The sequence below is a fragment of the Otolemur garnettii genome, unplaced genomic scaffold (assembly GCF_000181295.1).
Source record: "Otolemur garnettii isolate 467f Iridium unplaced genomic scaffold, OtoGar3 scaffold00002, whole genome shotgun sequence".
In the NCBI taxonomy this organism is placed as follows: domain Eukaryota; kingdom Metazoa; phylum Chordata; class Mammalia; order Primates; family Galagidae; genus Otolemur; species Otolemur garnettii.
Window position 1 is genome coordinate 13,403,627 of NW_003852397.1, and position 22,574 is coordinate 13,426,200.

The 22,574-nt window shown below is 35.9% G+C and overlaps 1 protein-coding gene across 7 annotated transcripts in view; it reads right to left on the reverse strand.

The window, feature by feature from the left end:
- Positions 1 to 1,656: 1,656 nt before the first annotated feature.
- Positions 1,657 to 22,574, reverse strand: part of GOPC (golgi associated PDZ and coiled-coil motif containing) — a 47,276-nt gene continuing 26,358 nt past the window's right edge. For 2 of the 7 annotated variants that reach the window (XM_012806330.2, XM_023513316.1), the window contains 7 exons: positions 21,505 to 21,680; positions 17,196 to 17,361; positions 16,118 to 16,174; positions 14,596 to 14,691; positions 12,683 to 12,847; positions 10,077 to 10,257; positions 2,768 to 5,925 (listed from right to left, as the gene is read on the reverse strand). In XM_012806330.2, the coding sequence (XP_012661784.1) occupies positions 5,795 to 5,925; positions 10,077 to 10,257; positions 12,683 to 12,847; positions 14,596 to 14,691; positions 16,118 to 16,174; positions 17,196 to 17,361; positions 21,505 to 21,680 (972 nt within the window). In that variant the 3' untranslated portion in view covers positions 2,768 to 5,794. Of the gene's footprint in view, positions 2,044 to 2,767; positions 5,926 to 10,076; positions 10,258 to 12,682; positions 12,848 to 14,595; positions 14,692 to 16,117; positions 16,175 to 17,195; positions 17,362 to 21,504; positions 21,681 to 22,574 lie in introns of those variants that run through there. The other 5 variants (XM_003781622.3, XM_023513332.1, XM_023513328.1 and 2 more) reach the window with 4 other exon arrangements.

Below are 22,574 nucleotides of genomic sequence, written 5' to 3' on the forward strand. Positions count from 1 at the left end.
TTTTATAATTTTTTGTGGTCTTGCTTTATATATTTTGAGGCTATTTTAAATTAGTGTATATAGTGAGACATTAGAATTATCTTAACTGTGTAGTAAATGGAATTTAATTTATCCTTAATGATTTTTATCTTAAAGGTCTATTTTACCTTACATTAAGGTAACTCAATATTATCTTTCCTTTAGAGAAAATATTTTCTTTTATCACTTTCAAATGTTCTCTGTCCTTATGTTTTAGGCATATTCCTTGTAAAACACATTGCTGGATTTTTTTCCAATTTGAACAAGATTTTTGGTCCAATTTAAATTCTTTTAATGAGTTTAGTCCTTGATCAAATACCCTCAAAATCTATTCCCAAGAGTATTTCCTTGGCGCTGGCCAGGATATGCTGGCTAATTTTTGTATTTGGGGAGTGTAGTTACTTTCCACCCTCATCAGGCCCAGAACATCCCAGCCAGACTTTGCTAGGATTTAATGCTAGTTATAGGCCAGCAGACCGAATAGATGGGGGCAAGTATTACTTTGGGGAGACCACAAGCAGTGTCCTCTCCAGCATCTTGCAGCATCAACAAGCTATTAGGTCTTATTAGAGAAGGAGGGACTACTTCCACAAGACCAGAGGATCTAGTGGAGACTGCAGAATCCATTATCCTCAGGGGCATCCATCTAGATGTACCCATGGCATGCTTCAAGGTTCTAGGTTTTCCCCACCAGCGCTCTGCCTTTTACAAGGTATATATGGCTTGGCTTAACATTCATGTTCAGCCTGAAGCTCAGCTGATTCAATCCTTCCATTGCAGGAGGTAAGGCTTACTTGAGAGCTCCCCCAACCCTTCTGTAGGACATCATTACAACCTAGCAATAATTAGCCAATGTTCTTATAGACATCGTTCTCCTATATTTCTTAAACACCTGCTATTACTGAACCTTCTGAAGGATTCTCCTCCGTGGGGACATTTTCCTAAGTTATCACTTATATCTGGGGGTCTTTAAAACCAACCCAAGTTCAGTGATTTGCTAGGACTCATAGAACCAAGCATAGACTGATACTTATGACTTACTGCAGAGAAGAAAACAAAGAAAAATCAGCAAAGGGAAAAGGCACATGGGCAAATCCACAGGAAACCCAGGCACAAGCTCTAGGAGTCATTTTCCAATGTCACATAGGATGAGCTTAATTCCTCCAGCAACAATATTTAACAATATAAAAAGTGCTCATCAGGGAAGCTTGCCTGATTGAGCCTACAAGTCCAGATTTTAGAAGGCGTTAATCACGTAAGTACCTTCTACCTAGCTTGTACCAAAATTCCAGAGTTCCAGAGGAAAGTAGGTGTTCACACAAACCCTATCATTTCGACAAACATTTCGGGCACAGTAAACCACAGTTAGGGCCAACCTCACAAACAGCCCTTTCTAAAGACAACAGATTCAGGCCTGCTATGTTATTCTTTTCTACCTACCATCTGTGAAATATCTAGAAACCAAGTCATAACCTGTGTCAAGGACTATATGAACTCCACTTATCAACCACTTTATCCTTTGAATGGGAGATGAGCCAGTTCTTAATATCCCCATGTTATTACTTGTTTCCTCAGATTTCACTTGTCCATTTGTATTAGTCTGGGTTCTCCTAGAAGCAGACACCAACACCAAAGGCATTCACTGTGCAAAAGATTTATTAAATAAAAGACAATTCTGGTGAGGAAAAATAGGTAGGGAGTTGGGGCTGGTGGGAAACTAGGAGGAAACAGACCACAGTATAGGTATGAAAGGAGGAAGGAAGGTTGGGTGAAAGCAACTCAGACTACGCTGTACCCCTAACAGGGTTCAGAAAAACCACAGGGAGTCCTTCAGCTAAAGTCAGGGAGTCTCTGTCATGATCAGTCATTGGCTAGCAGCAGCATGGAGAAGCTCAGCTTCAGTAGGTACGCAGGGATGGATTCCAGAGCACAGCAGCTGGGCCCTCACTAAGCCAGGCTCCCTCCTGCAAGAGAACTGAGAGATGCATTCTCATGGCTGCGACCCTTATGGCTCTCAAAAGATACCTGAAAAAGATTTATTATTAAGCAAATATTTAGCACCAGCAGCACATGGCAATTTGCAATACTTTTAACTTAAAGGTTATTCTTATAAATAAAACTACCTAAAATAGAACACTGATTAACAATGAAAATGGAGCTGGGCATGGTGGCACTTTGAGAGGCAGCGGTGCAAAATAATAAAAGAACAAAAATCAAAACCAATGGAAATGCAAGTCATTTGTAAGTTGAACAATATCCTATGGGGACAATAAGTTCTGGAGAATAGACTTGTTTCGAATGACATGGGGAACTGGGAAATTAACACACAGAAAGCATATATGTATTAGCACGAAATCAAAGTTAGTCACAAAATGTATCTCTAAATGTTCACAACTCAAGTCATTTTCTGAAATATGACTTACATTAATTGATGTTTCATAAAATTTATTTTACACATAATTTTACTTATATGTAAAAACATATTTAAATATTTATATTTATTTATACATTATAGTGGAAGAGTAGCCTCTTAAATATCATCTCTATTGGTTTTCTAATTTTTATCAATACTACCTCCATAGATAACATCAGCTGTCAATATTTATAACAAAAAATTAAGTTATATCCTTTGCATGAACTGTATGACATATTGGTACAAATAACAGAAGCTATTAGAAATAAATAATAAACCAAAATATTTAATGTAAAAGAAACACGAAATGTTTATTAAAAAATGAGATTAATATCATTTTAACGTGGACGATGCCATCTTTATTTATTTACAGGCTAATAAAAAATATTAAACTCAACGTAACTAGATATAATACATTTGTCATAAATGCTGTAGATTTGAAGCTGACCATAACAGGAAGACTGAATAGGTGGGAATAACATACTACATAAAAAGGATGTCCAATAATGTACAATTCACACATGAACCAGTATATCTTTTTCTAAACACAAAAACAAAATAAATTCACTGTGGTGAGGAAAAACCAGCACCATAGACAAAATGTGCTAATTTCTGATGACTGTTCCATTATGATTTCCAAGACTCACAGAAGTTTCATCTTTCTTACACCTCTTTTAACAACAGTCCCTCAACCCCAATGTTTCTTTTCTATCACATTGATAACAGACACCTCAGAAGAGAATGTTAGAAGTTAAGTGTAAATACACACACACACATACACACACCCCCCTCATGTCCCATTAAAATATTTTCTCAACTGTTGTGTTTCTGTATGCATGGGTGTATTTGTCTTTCCTTTTTTCATTGGAATGGTTTTACAACAGTTTTCTCCTTATCTGTTTGGCTTTATTCTAGAAGCTTTAGTGTTAGTTTCTTTCCTGTAAATGTGAAAATATTAAAACTGGTTTGTTCTTAGTCCTTTGGAAAAAGTCATAATTCTTAGTTCATCCCCAAAGTCTGTAATTTTTAGTTCATCCTCTAACGCCTTAGTTAGGCGTTAGAAAGTACCTAGTTTAAAAGTTCCTTTTACAACACCTAACGGGAAACTCACAGTAGCCTCTGAGCAACAGTGTCTCCTGTAGGCTTGCAGGTGATGCAAGACTGAAAAGGAAGGTGACCTGCAGAATTTTAAACTACTCGGAACACTTTTCATTCTATTTATCAGCCCTTGAGAGTAACCATCTCATACAACCCCTCAAATAACATAGCAACCTCACAAAATTTCAATTCAAGGTTCTAAAAAACCCTTTTTTATACATTTATTAGGTAGTTCTTAAAAATCAAAATGTTATAGCAGTAGCTTACATTTTCTAAGGATTCAATCATAGTAGATAAAGGATAATCTCTGAAAAAAAATGTCATGGTCATTCCATGCCAGGCTGTGTTTTAAGAAGAAGAATATAGTTTTATGTCAAAGCAAAGAAATTTTCAGACCTGCTACTATGGAAATTTTTTTGACTAAACAAATCCAGTGGCTAAAATCCAGTTTGCAAATCTCGTGTCATGCATGGGGTATTGAAGGGCTGTCCGGAAAGTACCCAGACATGTAGGAAGAAAAACAGAGACACGTGTGGCTGGATACATTCTGGACAGCCCTCGTATGTGCTTGGCATGGGCGAATGCATACGGAACAATTTTTTCTTTTAAGAGGCCCACCCTGTCAAGAGCAAACAATCACATGTACCTTGCTTATCATTTGTACAATTAAATACTAGCTTTTGCTTAGAGGCAACGTTATGTTACAATGTATTTTAATATCAGTACCAATATACACTAAGAAGTGTGCTTCTATCACAAATTAACAAGGTGATATACAGATGAACAAACCCACCCAAAACAAACCATAAATGAGCAACAGTTAAGACATTACATTTATAAATAGCAAATCACAAAATAAAGTATATACATATTATAGATTTTACCTTTCAACAAATATATAGTGCATCTGGGAAAGACAAGAAAACGTGTTTTATCATAGAACATCTGTACGCTACAAATGAAGATACTGGTAATATTCTAAAAGCCTAGTAGGCTTTCTCCCACTTACTAGTCCCTTCCATATATATCCTTTAAGACAGTGATATTAGCAAAACTATCACCTCTTGAAATGCAAGGTTTTGACTTTGCCCAGCAGGGGATAAGGGCCTGCAGAACAGTGAAAAAGAGAGGAGGCACTCTATGCTTACTCCTGGGGTAAGAGAATTAGCAAATTCATAGTTTGCATATGAAAAGTACTTTAGTCAAACATACACTGACATGAAAACCCAACCAAACAAGTACCACATCAAAACGCCTTCACCTCATGTTGCCCACCTTTGCCCCCAGCTTTTTAGATGGGTGAATTAGCTACTAAGAGAGAAAACCACTGTTTGAATGCAATGTATTTTATGACATAGTAATAAATTTGAGCTTTTACTTTCAGCAAAATTTATCTTTAAGTGCCAGTACTATCACAAGACAAACTTTACAACTCACAATGTGTAAGACCTTCATGGATCCCAGAAAATAAGCACTTGAGACTAAACATTAATGGGTAAAAGCTCCCACACCATGCACGGATCAACATAATTGAGAACAGATATTTTTACCCCTTCTCTATTTCTTTCAAAAACCAAAAAGTTAAATGTACAGTAACTTTTCAGAAACTATTTCTAGTGCAGCACTGATTGATAAAAGATTGCTTAAAGAAAACTATTTTGGATTGCATTGAATAAAGTGGAAAGGCAAACTCATTTCAACAAATGATCATTAAGAATTAATTTAGGTATCAGGATGCACAATGAAGTTTTTTTAAACAAGCCTACAACTGTTCTTCCAGTGGGGGGAAAAAAATATGCCTACATTTCTGCAATTCACTGAGTAAAGTTCTGTCCTCTGAAACACCACAGTTAACATTCAGAAATATATAACAGGAATTCACTTACTCTCTGTATTTAAAGGTTATTTCTTATAAAATTCCAGTTAGCACTGTCCTACAATGGAAAACGTGCCAAATAAAACAGTAGTGTTCCATTTGGTGCTTAATAGCCTAGTCATACCCCTTTGGGAAACACATGCTTTGGTGCTTACAATTTTAAGAAAATCAAAATTGCTTTACATGCAATAGCTAATTATGGTATATCACAGAAAACAGGGGGGAGGGGTTCGCATTTAGAATTGTTCACATGAAGCCCTGAGGTACCCTCCTTTCATTTAGGCAAAAACCAGCCTCCCTTGATCTTGTATCATCTTTGTCACCATCTGCCTTAGTGCCCCAAATTCAGAATAGTCTGATTACCAATCTCGTCTGGAGATACAGTCAATTTAATAGGATTTTTTATGATACAGACTGTGCAGATCATCTAATTTCGAAGCACTATCATCTAGAGGATTTTCACTCGAAGTTCCCAGGTCTCCATTTTCATGTGCATCAGTTACTGCCTTCTTATTAAATCCTGAAAGAAAGGAAAAGAAGAGAAGCAGATACTTTCTGATCTAAAAAAAACTTTAGTTTTATACTTTAACTGTGCAAAAATACCAAAGGAATGTCCACTATAAAGTAATGAGAATTCTTCCTTGTTATGGCAGATATCAAATACTGTATAGATTTTAAAATATCTATTAGACTTATCTAAAAATTATATTAAATTTCCTGTCAAGTTTTCTATGAAACTTAGAATTGATAGGTATAACAGTAAAATTCAATTTTACTTATATTGCACAAATATCTACTGAATTATGAATCACATTTTTATTTTATATTTTTCCTTTCATAACACTTCATTTAACTTTGCTTCACACAGGCACATACTAATTGATCACTAAAAATCTATGTGCTGTTTATGTCTCTATTTTTGTGCCAATACCATGCTGTTTTGACCACTATTTAGTACAGCCTAAAGTCTGGTAGGCTGATGCCCCCACCTTTGTTTTTATTACTAAGAACTGCCTTAGTGCAAAATTTAAAAAAAGAAAAAAAAGAACTGCCTTAGCTATACGGTGTTTTTTCTGGTTCCATATGAAACACAGAATCATTTTTTTCAAGTCTTGAAAGTACAATGTTGGTATTTTAATAGGGATGGCTTAGAATTGGTAGATTGCTTTGGGAAGTATAGACATTTTAACAATGTTGATTCTTCCCAGCCATGAGCATGGTATGCTCTTCCATTTGTTAATATCTTTTGCTATTTCTTTTCTTAGGGTTTCATAATTTTCTTTTAGAGATCCTTCACCTCTTTTGTTAGGTATATTCCTAGGTATTTCATTTCCTTTGAAGCTATTGTGAAGGGGACTGTGTCCTTAAATTACCTCTCATCTTAGTTGTTATTGGCATATACAAAGGCTACTGACTTATGGACATTGATTTTATATCCTGAGACATTACTGTATTTTTTGATGACTTCCAAGAGTCTTGTGGTTGAGTCTTTGGGATTCCCTAAGTATAAGCTCACATCATCAGCAAAGAGGGAGAGTTTGACCTCCTCTGCTCCCATTTGGATGCCCTTTATTTCCTTCTCTTGCTTAACTGTATTGGCTAGAACTTCCAGCACTATGTTGAATGGTAGTGGCGATAGAAGACAACCTTGTCTGGTTCCAGTTCTAAGTGGAAAGTTTTCAATTTTACAACATTCAGTAAAATATTAGCTGTGGGTTTGTCTGTGTTGCCAAAATGATATCTAGCTAAAATTTAAGTCAATCTACAAAACAGATAATAGGTTTGTAAATCAATATTAGCTACAACACCTATGTAGTTAGCTACAGACATGTGCTAAACAATAACCAATAGATACATTTTTGACTTGAGTCAGTCAACAGCAATGTATCATATAAGCATAGATTACTGGTTATTTAAGTCACATTTTAAGTGTCTGCATGGATGACAAGAGAAGGCTTCTAGTCTCAGTTGCAAAAAAGAAAGGGACATGTTTTCTAATCCTGACAGCATACAGCAAAAAGGGCACAATACAATGAAACTGTATATAGCCAGGTGCCTAACCACATAATGTTTTGATATATTGTTACAATAGTTTTGCTCAAGATGCAAGAGGAGAACAACTGCTACTGCTATCTTTGTGTAGACCATTCATAACACACTGGTTTACTGAGGGTAACAGGTCACACCATAAAACTATATTCAGAGTTCTCCCAACTTTTTGATCTCAAGATGCCTTCACATTCTTAATAAGCACTGAGAATTCCAAAGAGCTTTTGTTTATGTGGGTTATAGCTATTGATATTTCTCAAATTAGTAATTAAAACTAAGAAATCTAAAAAAATTACTTTGTTAAAAATGACAATAAATTCAATAAATGTTAATAGAAAGACATATTTATTTAATGACACATAACTCTATTTTCCAAAGAAAAAAATTTTAGTCAGCAGCATAACTTTAGAAATTTGCAAATCTCCTTGATGGCTGCATAGAGGATAACTAGATTCTCCTATCTACTTCTGCGCCATCTGTTAACAGTAAAGAAAGTTCACCTTCACATACGTAAGTTGTTGAACCTAACACAGATAAGTAGTTGGGAAAGGGAAGAGTATTTTAACAGCCTTTTCAAATAACAGTCAATATTCTTCTTTGGTATTAAACCAAAATCTGACAATGTGAAATTTGAACCCTTATCAATGAACTTCTCACACACTGTTATAATCTATTTGCTATCTTGCAGTTTGAATGGATCTTTTACCCATTAACAATTTTGTAACATTATGCACTGGTCATCTGAAAAATTTTGTATTACCAAGTCATGCAGCAAGTTCAAAAGTTGACACAGTTCATTTTATTCTATCAAAAAACCAATATTCATTAATATCACCATCAATCTCATTAGAAAAGTTCTTAGGTGTTGGGAAGCTGTCAAGCTCACAAAACTAATACATGTTTTACTAAATTCTAGTTTTTACTTGAGAGCTCACATTTTTAACACTGGCAATAATACTGTCAGTTATCTTCCTTGAAGTGATGAATTATGCTCATTTTTAAGAAAATGACTGCCAAATAGTCTGAATAACAGTAATTTTTCAGTAATTCTTTCAAGTAAAAATTGCCTTCCATGAAAAAAATGACTAGTTCAGCTAGTAATTTAGTCACTTAAGTACTTTTCCTTGAGCCCAGTATCTTTGTTCAGTATGCAAACAAATGCTTTATGCTTCCTTCCGACCTCACCAGAATATTGAAATAACATGTACTCAAAGTCAACATTTAATACAACAACTTCTACTGTTACATGAAGAATATTTTTAGGCCAGGAGCAGTGGCTCACGCCTGTAATCCTAGCACTCTGGAAGGCCGAGGCCCAGGGATCGCCTGAGCTCACAGTTCGAGACCAGCCTGATCTAGAGCGAGACTCCATGTCAAAAAATAGCCAGGTGTTGTGGCGGGTGCCTATAGATCCAGCTACTTGGGAGGACCTGGAGTCTGAGGCCGCAGTGAGCTATGATGTCAGGGTACTCAACCGAGGGTGACAAAGTTAGATTCTGTCTCAAAAAACAAAAAAAAACCCCAAAAGAATATTTATTTATTTGAGACAAGAGTCCAACTACGTCACCCTCGATAAAGTGCCATAGAGTCACAGCTCACAGCAACCTCAAACTTTTGGGCTTAAGTGATTCTCTTGCCTCAGTCTCCCAAGTAGCTGGGACTAGCAGGCACCCGCCACAATGCTCAGCTATATTTTTTGTTGCAGTTGTCATTGTTGTTTAGCTGGCCAGGGCCAGGTTCGAACCCACCAGCCTAGGTGTATGTGGCCGGTGCAATAACTACTGTGCTACAGGCACTAAGCCCGAAAAGAATATTCTTAAGTGAAACTGGCATATTCTTCTTTTTACCATTATAATGGATAACAAGAAAGAAAACAATGATTACTAGGTACAGTTGGGTGCCACTGCCTTGATTCATGCTAGGGCACCAGAAATTTTACCTCAATGTTTCTGTACCATCAGTATAAATAACAACACAGCAAAAGAAGACAAATGATGTCTTAGTTTTATTATGAAACATTTTTACCTCATAGGCTCCCCTGAAAGATCTCAGGGACCCTCAGGGATTCATGGATCACAATTTGAGAATTGGTACTCTTATATAAAAGAAAATGGTAATTTTTTTCCTTCAAATGTATATAAATGATAGCAAAAGAACCAAACCAAAGATCCTCAAGATAATACAACCTGGTTCTAATAGCACTCCTAAGACAACGGCTTCAATTCTCATTCATACTTAGTCTATAATTCATTGTATCAATATTATGAGAGAAGAATTTACCTTTAAGACAGAAAGACTTACAATATGATATGTCTACTCGAAATAGCATGTTGTCTTTGTTTCAGAGTCTAGAAAAATTGAATTTTATTTAGTTTTCAAGGATCATTTATAGTTGAGTAACTAGTAATGCACTTAATAATCAAAGATCAATCTAGTAAAACATGTAAATAAAACGTTAGCACAGTTACTCGAGTATAATAACGGTGTAAGCAAGGGAAAACTATTCATTCCTTTGGTTTCCCCATCATAAGGCAGTGTGACTGAAAAACATCTGAGGCTTTTATATATTTCAAATAATTTATTAAAAATTAATAAAGTAATAATTTTTAGAGTTATTTTTACCTTGTAACACTTTGATTTCCCCACTTGTATCTTTGCAACTAGCACCAGGATTACTGCCCCCTTCTAACTCATCAAGGTACAGACGGTAACGATGTCCACTCTCATCTTCATACTCCACGTTTTCATCATCAGAATCCACTTCAGGAGCCACATAAACTACTTCAAATTCAATCTCTCCTCTCTAAAAAGGAAATGAAAATGAGGAAGTCAAGTTATTGTTACCGTAACTAAAAAAAGATTTCCAAACTATGGGGGGAGGCTTATGAGTAGGGAGACTTCAGATAAGTCTTTCCAGACAACAAAAATAATGCAATTCTAGAATCTAAAGAGGTTAGAATGGGCCTGAGAGGTCATTATGTTCAGAGCAACTCTATCAATCCCCTCTACAAATAATTTCCTTTAAACATTATCATAGTTCTTTCTACTGATCATAATATTTTTGCCAATCTATCTAAAATTAAAAACATACTTATTAAATTTATAGAATTTTGGAACAAGTCTCCAGTTTAAAGTCATTCTGCCATTTTGTACTTTACATAGCAATTTAGCAAATCCATCCAAATAGTCAGCTATTAAATAATCTAGCACATAAGGGTACTGCACAACCTTTTCCTAAACTAACTCAAGAAACCCCTATATGACAATTCCTTTTTTCTTACTGAATAGGTCTTGAATCTTTTTAAATTTCACCAAGTACCACAGCATTAATAAAGGTATTCTGTCTAGTGTTAATCATAGTTACTATACTTATTGTGCAAAATTATAGCCTTTAATCCTCAGAATAACCCTGTTAGAGTCTATTTTACGTGAATGAGCAACTGAATGAATCCGGGAGAGAGCAGACAACTTTGGTGAAGTGATAAACAAGAATGCAGGAAAACGGAAATGTGACTCCAAAGTTCTTGATCTTTCTACTGTAATAGACTAAATGTGTAATTGTTTTGTCCTTCTTTAACAAATGGACATTCAAGTAATAAGTTACACACTGTTGTATAGTAAAAAGAAAATTCCAAGCCGCAATTATTATTTAATAAGAGACTGCAATCGATACCAACAAGTCTGGGGTTTGCAACTCTCTGGAAATGTCCTGCTTTTGTTCAAAAGAAAGTATACCACTTTGACAGCTACCCACTAAGTTACTCTCTTTGGTGCTTCCCTTTCCCAGCAGTTTAAGGTTATACCTCAGAATTAACAGGTGCTTAGCATTTACAACTATCCACTGGCAGCTCCTCTAGGACGGCTGACAGTTATCCCACAACTTTAAGCAACTTACTCAAGTAATTCATCCAGTTGTGCTACTGGATGAATGGCAAGTTGGGCTGAGAAAACACTAACTTAAGAGCCTAGGGTAGCATTCTTAGATCTCTGTCAGACAATGCCAAAAATACCATCTAGTAAAGAGAGAAGAACGATCCAGTTTTTAGTAAAGATTTAGATGACAGAATCAGACCTGTGAATAGCAGTCATGGAGACACAGATTTCAGGATTAATAGGAGGAAAGGCTTCTAAAAATCGCCACTGTACACCAAAGGAATAGAATACTTGATCATCAAAAAGTGAGTCCTCCCACCATGCAATTATTTAAGTAGTGACATTGCAGAGATTTATGCATCATGTAGAGTTCAACTGATGAACTACAAATTCACTTTCAACTCTCAGGTTAAATTCTACACAGGCATACAACACTAATGATCTAAGAAACACCTCAATAAACTACCAACACCTCTCTAATTCCCTCACCCCTATTCTTGAAGGAAAATAAACACAACATTTTAAGTACACTGGATAACAGATATGACTCTTGAATATGAATCTCAATTCTTGGCTTACTTTGAATAAATCTTTTAGTCTCCAAGAACCTTAATTTACTCATTTTAAATAAGAGAGTCAGGCTAGATGATTTCTAAGGATCCCTTCAGTTCAAATATTCTATGACTAAAATCAATTCACTTTTAGTACTGTCTTTTCTGCAATACTTTATACTCAGTACATATGTACAACACATACATATATTATATATTATGCTTTATAGAGAGAGAAAGGAGGAGGGAGGAGTGGGGGAAAGGAAGAGCAGAGAGAAGAAAGGAGGGAGGGGGGTGAGGTCTTGGTGTGTGACACACCTTTTGGGGGCGAGACACAATTGTAAGAGGGACTTTACCTAACAAATGCGATCAGTGTAACCTGGTTTCTTGTAGCCTCAATGAATCCCCAACAATTAAAAAAAAAAAAAAAGTAAAGTATATACTATGCTTTAATCATCATTGACATTGCTTTCCACGTGTGAGGTTGTATTCCAAGGACTTTATATGTATTAACATGCTTGAACCTCACAGCTCTGTTTTAATCCCACCACACAGATGATGCTATGGCACAGGTGACTCAAGTAATTTGCTCCAAGTTATGCAAGAATAATAAACAAAATGGTTCATTTTCAGTAAATCCTACTGAATGTCATCTACAAAAGTCCTGCCTAAATCAAAGGAAACGAGTATCTTTCTATAAAGACTTTACTACTTGAGAAACCCTGTAGGGAGATATAAAGTATTCAATAGATTCAAAAAGAACCAATTCATAGATCCAATTTTAAATACATGAAGGGAATTTACCTGCTGGGAAAGAATGGTTACAGCTTCTTTGTGTTTTGTGTCCCTTAGGTTAACTCCATTGACTGCCAAAATAGCATCCCCAACATGCAGCCCTCCGCATCGATCAGCAGGTTGCCCGGGATGAATCTCAGAGATGAGGATCGGAACACCATGTTCTTTCCCACCCTGACAACAACAAAAGGCAGTACATTAGTTTACTCTTTGTAAAGTACAGTTACAGGTGATTCTAGAGATAAAATATTTTCTAAAACATCACTTTCAATAGGCATCTGTACTGTATAAATGCTGGGTGAATTATATTTACTACTGAGGTAATGATAAATAAATTATTGTTATCATTATTAAAGGGCAAACTGGCTAAACTCTTGAATATAAATAAACACAAATTAGTACTCCACAGACCATTATATTTATAACTTATATTATACTTTGACATTATACTTTGTCAAATCTATATCACCATGAATAGTAAGATAAATTATTTTATGTACCACAAAAATAATTGTAAGATTGTACGAGAAGTTAAAATGTAAGAAAACATGCAATGTAGAATTGAAGAAACACAGTACTTGGTACCGATGACTCTCTACCTCATATCACAGTTTCATATGTGCGTGAGCCATGTGTATGTCTTATTTCTCCTGCTAAAATTTATGCTCTCTGAGGGCAGTGCATTACAAAAATGTAGGTATTCAATGAATATATATTAGATAAACTGTATTATAAAAAACATTTCTAGAGTAAGCAATACCAGAATTCAAATAAATATACACAGTGCCTAACTATTACCAAATGCAAATTAAAATAAAGCTGACCTTATTCAGTAAAGCACTGAGACTATAACTGACTGACTCCAAATATTTGTACCTTATAGTAGACTGCTCTCAGGGATGTTGTCTAAAACAACCATTTCTAAAGGCATCAAATTAAAAAAAAAAAGAATATATAGTATTTTGGTCCAAAAGCTAGTGAAACCTGACAGCTAAGAAATGAGACAAGAGGGTGGCGCCTATGGCTCAGTGGGTAGAACGCCGGCCCCGTATACCAAAGGTGGCGAGTTCAAACCCCGCCCTGGCCAAACTGCAACAAAAAATAGTCAGGCGTTGTGGCGGTCGCCTGTAGTCCCAGCTACTTGGGAGGCCAAGGCAAGAGAATCGCCTGAGCCCAGGAGTTGGAGGTTCCTGTGAGCTGTGATGCCACTGCACTCTACTGAGGGTGACAAAGTAAAACTCTGTCACTAAAAAAATAAAAAAAGAAATGAGACAAGAGAAAAATAACACACACTCTAGAGGGAAGAATAACACAATCTGGAGCCATTTACCACAGAAAACAGCCGCATCTATTCCCAAAGGCTCCCAGAGGCATCACAGGTATAGAACTATGTAGCCAGTCATAACAAAAATGGTAAGCTATGTGTACTAAAGGCACACTTAACAGTGTTAGGAAGATTTACAAAAAACAAAAAACAAAAAAACAGGTTTACGTGAAAAGTGTTGGTGCCCATAGGGATAAATTTATTTTATTTTGTTTTTTGGGATAGAGTCTCACTCTGTGTCATGGACAGAATGCCATGGTGTCCTAGCTCACAGCAACCTCAAACTCCTGGCCTCAAGTGATCCTCCTGTCTTGGCCTCCCAAGTAGCTAGGACTACAGGCGCCTGCCATAATGCTCGGCTAGTTTTCCAATTTTTAGTAGAGACGGGGTCTCCTTCTGTTTAGGCTGGTCTCAAACTCCTGAGCTCAGACAATCCATCCTCCTCAGCCTCCTGTGAACCACCACACCCAGCCTTATAGGGATAAATTTAATTATTAAAAACTATCTATTCAGAATACTCTGTTTCAAATGATGTTCAACAAAGGTGATAATTATACAAGAAACTACAGAAAAGGAGACTGGAAGCACTACTTCTTACTGTAATTGAAATGCCAAGGCCTTCGTGATCTTCCTTAAGGAGGAGAACTTTCCTAATTGGACCAACCCCTTGGCTTTTCTTTAAGGAATCTTGATCCTTATGGAGGGAAGAAGAGAAATTAGTATCACTTAAATAGCATATAAAATAGAGTAAACACATGCTACGTAACTTGCTTTTAGAAATCTACATTAATTTCTTGGAAAGGATACTCATGCAGTGTTAACAAAATAATTAATAGATAAAACAGAGAAATGAAAATAGTTATTCTGTTAGTTGAGTGAAATTTTTAGATGACTTTCCTACCTCTTTGCCTATAATTTTTTAAAATATTGATACATCTTTTAAATTGTTGGAATTACAAAAGAAACTACTGATAAGAATTAACTGATGAACAAATATCTTCAAGAAATTAAGTCAGTAACTATCTTAATTAGAAAATATCTTAAAAATTTGTAATCATTTTAATTGAGTTGAAGAGTTGGAAAAATTCCAATTGGACTACTAATTACTTCTTCATTTTCCGATGCTCTGGAGTCTATCTCTTAAATAAAGGACCTTACTCCATTAATAATTCTTTTTCTGGTACCTTTGCTCTTTCCTTCTCTTTTAAACTCCTTTTCTACTCAGTGGATAAAAAATTCCAAGACTCTCCTGGCTTTAACATAGTGACTATGTTTCAAACACAAAACAAAAAAACGCGTCAGATCCTTCACATCTTCTTTAACAACTATCCTCTTCTCCCCCTTTCCTTACCTGCCAAGTCCATCCTCACCACATCTACTTCCTGGCCACCCACATTCAGCACTCTGATCTCTGTAATGTAGGTTTTTTCCCCTAGCTGTATAATTGGGTTTTTCTTCTCTATGATCCCTGGCAACAAATATTGCTACATCCAATCAACATGTTTATCATTAACTTACTTGAAAGTTAACACTATCAACTCTACCCCATCCTGAAACCCACTCTCACCCCTGGTTTCTATTACATGACTTTCCTAGGTGGCCTGAGCAGGTCTGACAGCTCCGACTCAGACTCCTTCCTTTGGTGATGCTTTTCCTGCCCTCGTTCCCTAAGTTTCTATCTTTGGCCTCCTATTCTTCTTTTTTACTTTATACTCTTTCCCTGGGTGACTCATTCAATATTATGGTTTCAATTACGATAGATGGATGATTTCTTTTTCAACTCAGAATTTTCTTCTGAGTTCTAGAATCACATATCCAAATGGATGCATCTCAGATGTTCCATTGGTACCTCAAATACTACATGTCTTAAACTGATCTCATCATCTTTTCCCAAACCTTTCTTTTCCTCTATTTCCTTTATTAATGGAAATGCCAGATCTCATTCAACTCCTCAAACCAAAACCCTAGACTCTTCCTTTTCATCTACTTAACCAAAAGCAGTCAGTCACAAAAAAGTCCTTCTACTTCCAGTTCTCTCAAACCTGTCATTCCTTTCAAATGCCACTTTCCCTGCCTTTGTCACGTTCTTCTTAGATTACCATAGTATCCTTCTAACATACCTCCTCGACTCCAATCTGGCCCTCTTCCAATATATCCTCTTCACTATGCCAAAGTAACTGTCAAAAAATGTAAATCTTATTAAGTCTGCTATTTTATTTAGAAGTCCCATGATTACCCGGTTAAAGTTGAAACTCCTTTATTTAGTACAAAATAACTTTTGCCACCCAACCATTACATAAAACTTGAGCTTCACGTTTAGCTACTTTCATAAGCATGCATTTATCACTCAGACACACCTGGTACAAAGCACCATGTCTTCTTCCTAAACTCTCTATTTCCCAAATCTATTGTACCTAGAAGTTAATGGAACCACCAGTGTCCTGGAGAAGACAATGGCATAAGTGCTTATGGAAACCCCCACTCCTATTCCACCAACTCTAAGCATGTATCAATCTTACAATGATCTTAGCACAGGCAACAAACCATTTTACTATCTATGGTGATAGGTTATCTGGTTACTAAGGTGTGATCCACTGGGTAAGAAACATGCTTTCATATGTTAAGGTCTGTATTATTAAGCAGATATTGTAATAAAATGTAATAAAGATTTATCCAGATAGAAAGGAAAGCTCCTATGCAATGGTAGTTATAGAAGTACACAAGAGGACACAGATCTCAAATTCCATCTTAATCCAAGACCAAACAGGTGTAAATGTTAGTTCAGAATTCTACATTTGGACTTAGTTACCAAAAATTCCCTTAAAGAACTAGCCCAAAGTATTTGCCAAATCATTAGTATGATCATATGCTATCAGTTAAGCTTAAAACCAATTCAAACATGTTCCACCATGGTCCTGGAACATTCTGAAACAGGATCTAAAGGACTAGCAACATATATTTGGTAGGCAAGCTTCACTGTCTGCAAAACATCATTTTTCTGCATTAGTAAGTCTGTGAAGAGCTACTAAAATTTCTATGAAACTTAAAATATGTCTCTATTTTGAAAAAGTTGAATCTCACTTCCACTTTTAAAATAAAGGTTTCAAACACCACTAGAATAAAAGAAAGAATGGAAAACCCTGTGGTTAAAGAAAGGAGGAGGAGGCTGAGCAGGAAGCAGTGACAAGGCAAACATACGTGGCCTGGTGGGGCTTGCATTGGTCGCTTCAAGTCATTGCGTCCTCTGCAGGCTCTGATCACAGTCTTGTGACGGTGCAAGTGTATTTCAGCTTCTAACTGGTTCCAAAGCTTATCATGAGCAGGTCCCTTCATATCGCGTCCTAGTAATTGTATTTGCTGGACCCTTCACGTTGGGAAAAGAGTTCAGTTAGTTGGATTTTCACTATGCTTACTCTACAGAGAATTTGGCAGAATACTGAACCTAAGCAGCTTTTGCATAAATCTCAATTAGTAATAAAACCAATACTCAGGAACTTCCTGATGTCCCTCATATTTAAAAAGAGGGATCATAGGAGGCGGCAAGATAGCTGACTAGAGACAACGTTTGCCAAATTGCCTCAGAAAGAAGGAAAAGTCTTAGCTGAAAAGAAAACAAAGCACAGGTGTTAAGTCTGAGGGATAAGTGCCAGACCTACCAGAGAGTCCATAGTAATCTGTTGAGCAGAACAAGAAGGAGCAAGATTTTGGTAGAAATCACCCCATGAGAGACTTGACGCCTGTATCACCTTGATACCAAAGCCAGGAAAGGACAACAAGAAAACTATAAAACATATCTCTTATGAATATAGATGCACAAATGTTCAATAGTATAATACTAGCAAACTGAATTCAACAACTTATCAAGAAATAATCTACCATGAGCAAGTGGGCTTCATCTGAGGGAAGCAAGGATGATTCAACATATGTAAATGTGATTTACCACATAAAAAGAAGCAAAAAAAAAAAAAGACCCCATGATCATCTCAATAGATGTAGAAAAAGCATTCATCAAAACCCAGCTCCCTTTCATGATAAAAATCCTTAACAAACTAGGTATAGAAGGAACATATCTCAAAATAGTAAAAGCCATACACGACAAAACCATAGCGAACATCATACTGTGGTTGAAAAGTTAAAGCATCCCCCCGTCAAGAACTAGAACCCCAAGACAAGGGTGCCCACTATCATCAGTTTTATTCAACATAATGGTGAAAGTCCTAGCCATAGCAATCAGTTAAGAGAAAGAAATAAAGGATATCCAATTTGAGAAAGAGGAAGCCAAAGTATCACTTTTTGCTGACTATATAATCTTGAATCAAGAAAACCCAAAGACTCCACCAAGGGACTTCTTGAATTAATAAAAAAATTTAGTGAAGTATCAGGTTACCAAATCGATATACACAAATCAGCAGCATTTCTATACACCAATTAACAGTCAAGCTGAGAGTCAAATCAAGGACTTAATACCATTAACAACAGCTACAAAGAAAATAAAATACCTAGATATATACTTAACCAAGAGGTGAAAGATCTCTACTACAAGAACTATGAAACACTGAGGAAATAAATCAAATGACATAAACACATGGAAAAACATATTAATTCTCATGGCTCAGCAAAATCAATGGTGTTAAAGTGTCTCTACTACCCAAAGTGACTTACAATCCCCATCAAAACACCAATGGCATATTTTCACAGATCTAGAAGAAAAAATTCTACACTTTATTTGGAACCAGAAAAGATCCTGAATAGCCAAAGCAATCTTCAACAAAAAGAACAAACTGGATATAAGAGTTGTAGTCTTATAATACAAGACTTTAGTAACCAAAACAGCACTGTAGTTGTATAAAAATGGAGACATAGATCAATGGAACAATAGAGAACCCAGATATAAAACCACTTACCTACAGCCGACTGATCTTTCACAAAGCAGATGACATACGCCAGGGAAAGAAGCCCTATTCAACAAACGGTGAAGAAGAATGCACATGCAGAAGAATGAAACAGGACCTCTAACTCTCATCACTCATTCCATCTATGTTAATTAAAGATGGATGAAAGGCTTAAACATAGGCACGAAGCTATAAGAATTCTAGAAGAAAATGTAGGAAGTCTAGGCAAAGATTTATAACTAATACTCCAATGGCAATTATAGTAACAACAAATATAAATAGATGGGCTTTATCTTTTACACAGATAAAGAAATAATCAACAGAGCTAACAGACAACCTACAGAATAGGAGAAATACAGCAGAACCTCCACATTTGACCACTACCCTACATTAACCATCTCCTTAAGTTGGCCTAATTTTTATAGACTAGCCTGTACCACATGTACTCTAAGTACAAGAAGCCTAGTTCTTGTGTTAACAAGTTTGTTACAGTCTCCTGGGTGGTCAACTTACAGAGGTCCTACTGTAATTGCAAATTATACCTATGATAAAGGGCTAATACCCAGAATCTACAAAGAATTTAAATCAGCAAGAAAAAAAATAACCCCATTAGAAAGTGGGCAAAATGCATGAACAGAAGTTTTTCAAAGAAGGTAAGACAAATGGCCAACAAACATATGAAAAAATGCTCAACATCACTACTCATCAGAGAAATGCAAATTTAAACCACAATAAGACACCACCTCACCCTTGTTAGAAAGGCTTCTATTAAAAAGTCCAAGAACAATAGATGCCGGCACAGATGTAGAGCAGGAATGCATATACAAAGGTTTGACAACTGAGTTCATGAACTCATCCTATAAAAAGTGCTTTGAGGGGTGGACTAGGCACTAGCATCAGTACATAGTTTCCCAAGGGTTTACTCTGAAGGTACAAAGTACAAAGATACTTCATATCTATGAAAACTGAAAAAACATGTAAGTGAAAGCCAGTTTAAAAAAATTTCAAAACAGGAACTAGTAAGAACGCCTTTAGTTATATACTTAATTCATTCAAATACATCTTAAAAACATATTTAAATAGAAATAACAACATGAATTATATCAATTAATGTGTATTATGTGTCTTGATATAACCCAAGTAACTAATTAAACTCAGACACTGTTAAGTATTAGTTTTGGAGAAGATTAAATGTTTGAAAACATGTCTTTTAATGACAGTTTCTTTTTACAAAATATTTTATTTTACTTCATTTTACTATTTTATTTTACTTTTTCCTTTACTATTTTATTATTACTTTTATTTGTTTTTTGAGACAGAGTCTCAAGTTGTCACCCCAGCTAGAGTGCCATAGCGTCACAGCTCACAGCAACCTTAAACTCTTGGGTTTAAGTGATCCTCTGGCCTCAGCCTCTCAAGTAGCTAGTTTTTGGTTATAGTTGTCATTGTTGTTTGGTGGGCCTGGGCTGGATCTGAACCTACCAGCTCTGCTGTATGCGGCTGGCACCTTAGCTGCTTGAGCTATAGGTGCCAAACCTATTATTATTATTTTTTAATGTCATTTTATTTTGACAGTCTTTTTCTCTATTGTTCTAGTCTAGTAAAACATAGTGACAACATTACAGCTCACTGCAGCCTTAAACTCCTGTGCTCAAGTGATCCTCCTGCCTCAGCCTCCTGAGAAGCTGCGATTACAGGTATGTGTTACCACATCTGGTTAATTTTTCTATCTTTTGTAGAGATGGGGTCTTATTATTGCTCAGTCTGGACTTGAACTCCTGCCCTAAAGTGATCTTCCCTCCTTAGTCTTGCAAAGTGCTAGGATTAGGCTCAGTGCCTGTGGCTGAGTGGCTAGGGTGGCACCCACATACACTGTAGTGGTGGGTTTGAACCCAGTCGAGGCCTGCCAAACGATGACAACTACACACACAAAAAAAATGGCTGGGCTTTGTTGTGGGCACTTGTAGTCCAGGCTACTTGGGAGGCTAAAGCAAGAGAATCACTTGAGCCCAAGAGTTTGAGGTTGCTGTGAGCTGTGATGTCACAGCTCTCTATTGAGAGCAACATAATAGGACTCTGTCTCAACAAAAAAAAACAAACAAAAAAACCCCAAAGTGCTAGGATTATAGATGTGAGACACTATATATAACTATAACTATACATAACTTAACAAAATCAAGGCAAGAAGAACTGTGTATTACTGTGACAAAATCACTGTCATTAACTTAATTCCAACATGTTTCTTTGAGTGACAAAAAGATTGGATTTCTGTGATCACACAAAACATTCCTTATGGAAGTTCTGCTGTACCTGTGAACATCACCTGTTATGTTTCAAGGCTGGACATAGATGAAAAGTGCTGCTCTATAGAGTTGTTACCATTTCACAATAAGTTACCATCAGAGCATGTGTGTGTAAACTATATTTATTTATTATGGGTAAATAACTCTGCAATATATAATGCAGTCAATATTAATTTAACAACAGTAAACTATAATCAACTGTGAAACAATTCTGAGAAAAAAGATTAATGTTCCATTACCACAAGAGGTAAGAGTCAACCTCACTGATCCAGTTTGTCACGTGAGAGGATAAGCATCCCGAGTACTACGTACCTTCCTGCCAGTTCCTTATCCAGGTACTTGGCAGCCAGCCTTGCCCCATAAACTTCAGCCTGGAGAACAGCTATATGTCTGCGAAGGGCCTCATTCTCTTTTCTTAACAATTTCACTTCGGCTTCAAGTTGAGCTTCTTTCAGTTTTTCTTTTTTGTTTGCTTCCAGCTCTCTTTCCTATTGTAATTTTTTTTAAAACATAATTTAATAATACTTTTAAGACTCTTTAATAGTCTATTACATTCCTTAAAATATACAAAAATGTGGTTTATAATACAACGAAAGTATGACAATAGAAACTGCTACTTCATTTCTATAAAATGAAACATAAAAATCTGAATCTAGTTCTTTTTAACAAGTACCATAACATCTCAGAACCACTTCCAGATAACTGCATGCCATGGGGCACTCTCACATTGAGGGCAATATTATCGTAACAAATTAAAGGAGAGGTTTCAATGGATAGTTGAATTTGATATTTACTTTTCTTTAAATGACTTAAGAAACTAGACTAATACAGAAATAATCATTCTTGTAGCTATTCCCAAACATCTACTTAATGCAACAATTCTATAAAGCAAGTTGAAATCATAGACAGAATTATGTTTTATAGCTAATTTATCTTGGAGGCTTACAAGAAACTTTCAATGCTTACAGAAAAAGAAACATTTTAATTTTTAAAAAAAATATTTTATAGTCATGAAGAACTGCTAGTAGTAACTCCATTGAAACATATGCATATTAGAAGTTTTTCTATGATAAGCATATCTATGGTATATGTTACCACTAAACTTTGGGATCTAACACATCTATTTGTATGTTAAAAGGGACACAAAACTGTTTTCTGAGGAAAACACTAGCCTCCCTTCCCTCCTAAGAAGTAGGATGGCCATTCATTTTTAGTTCTCATAAAAGAACACCATCCTCTGCTCCACTGGGTGGACAGTCCATATATGTGAATCTAAAGGTGTCAGCCAGAGACTATGACCTCAAGATTTTTGCCATCAAATTTTTATCACACATCGATGTGTAAGAAGTAATGTTCACATTATCTTTTTTTTTTTTTTTTTT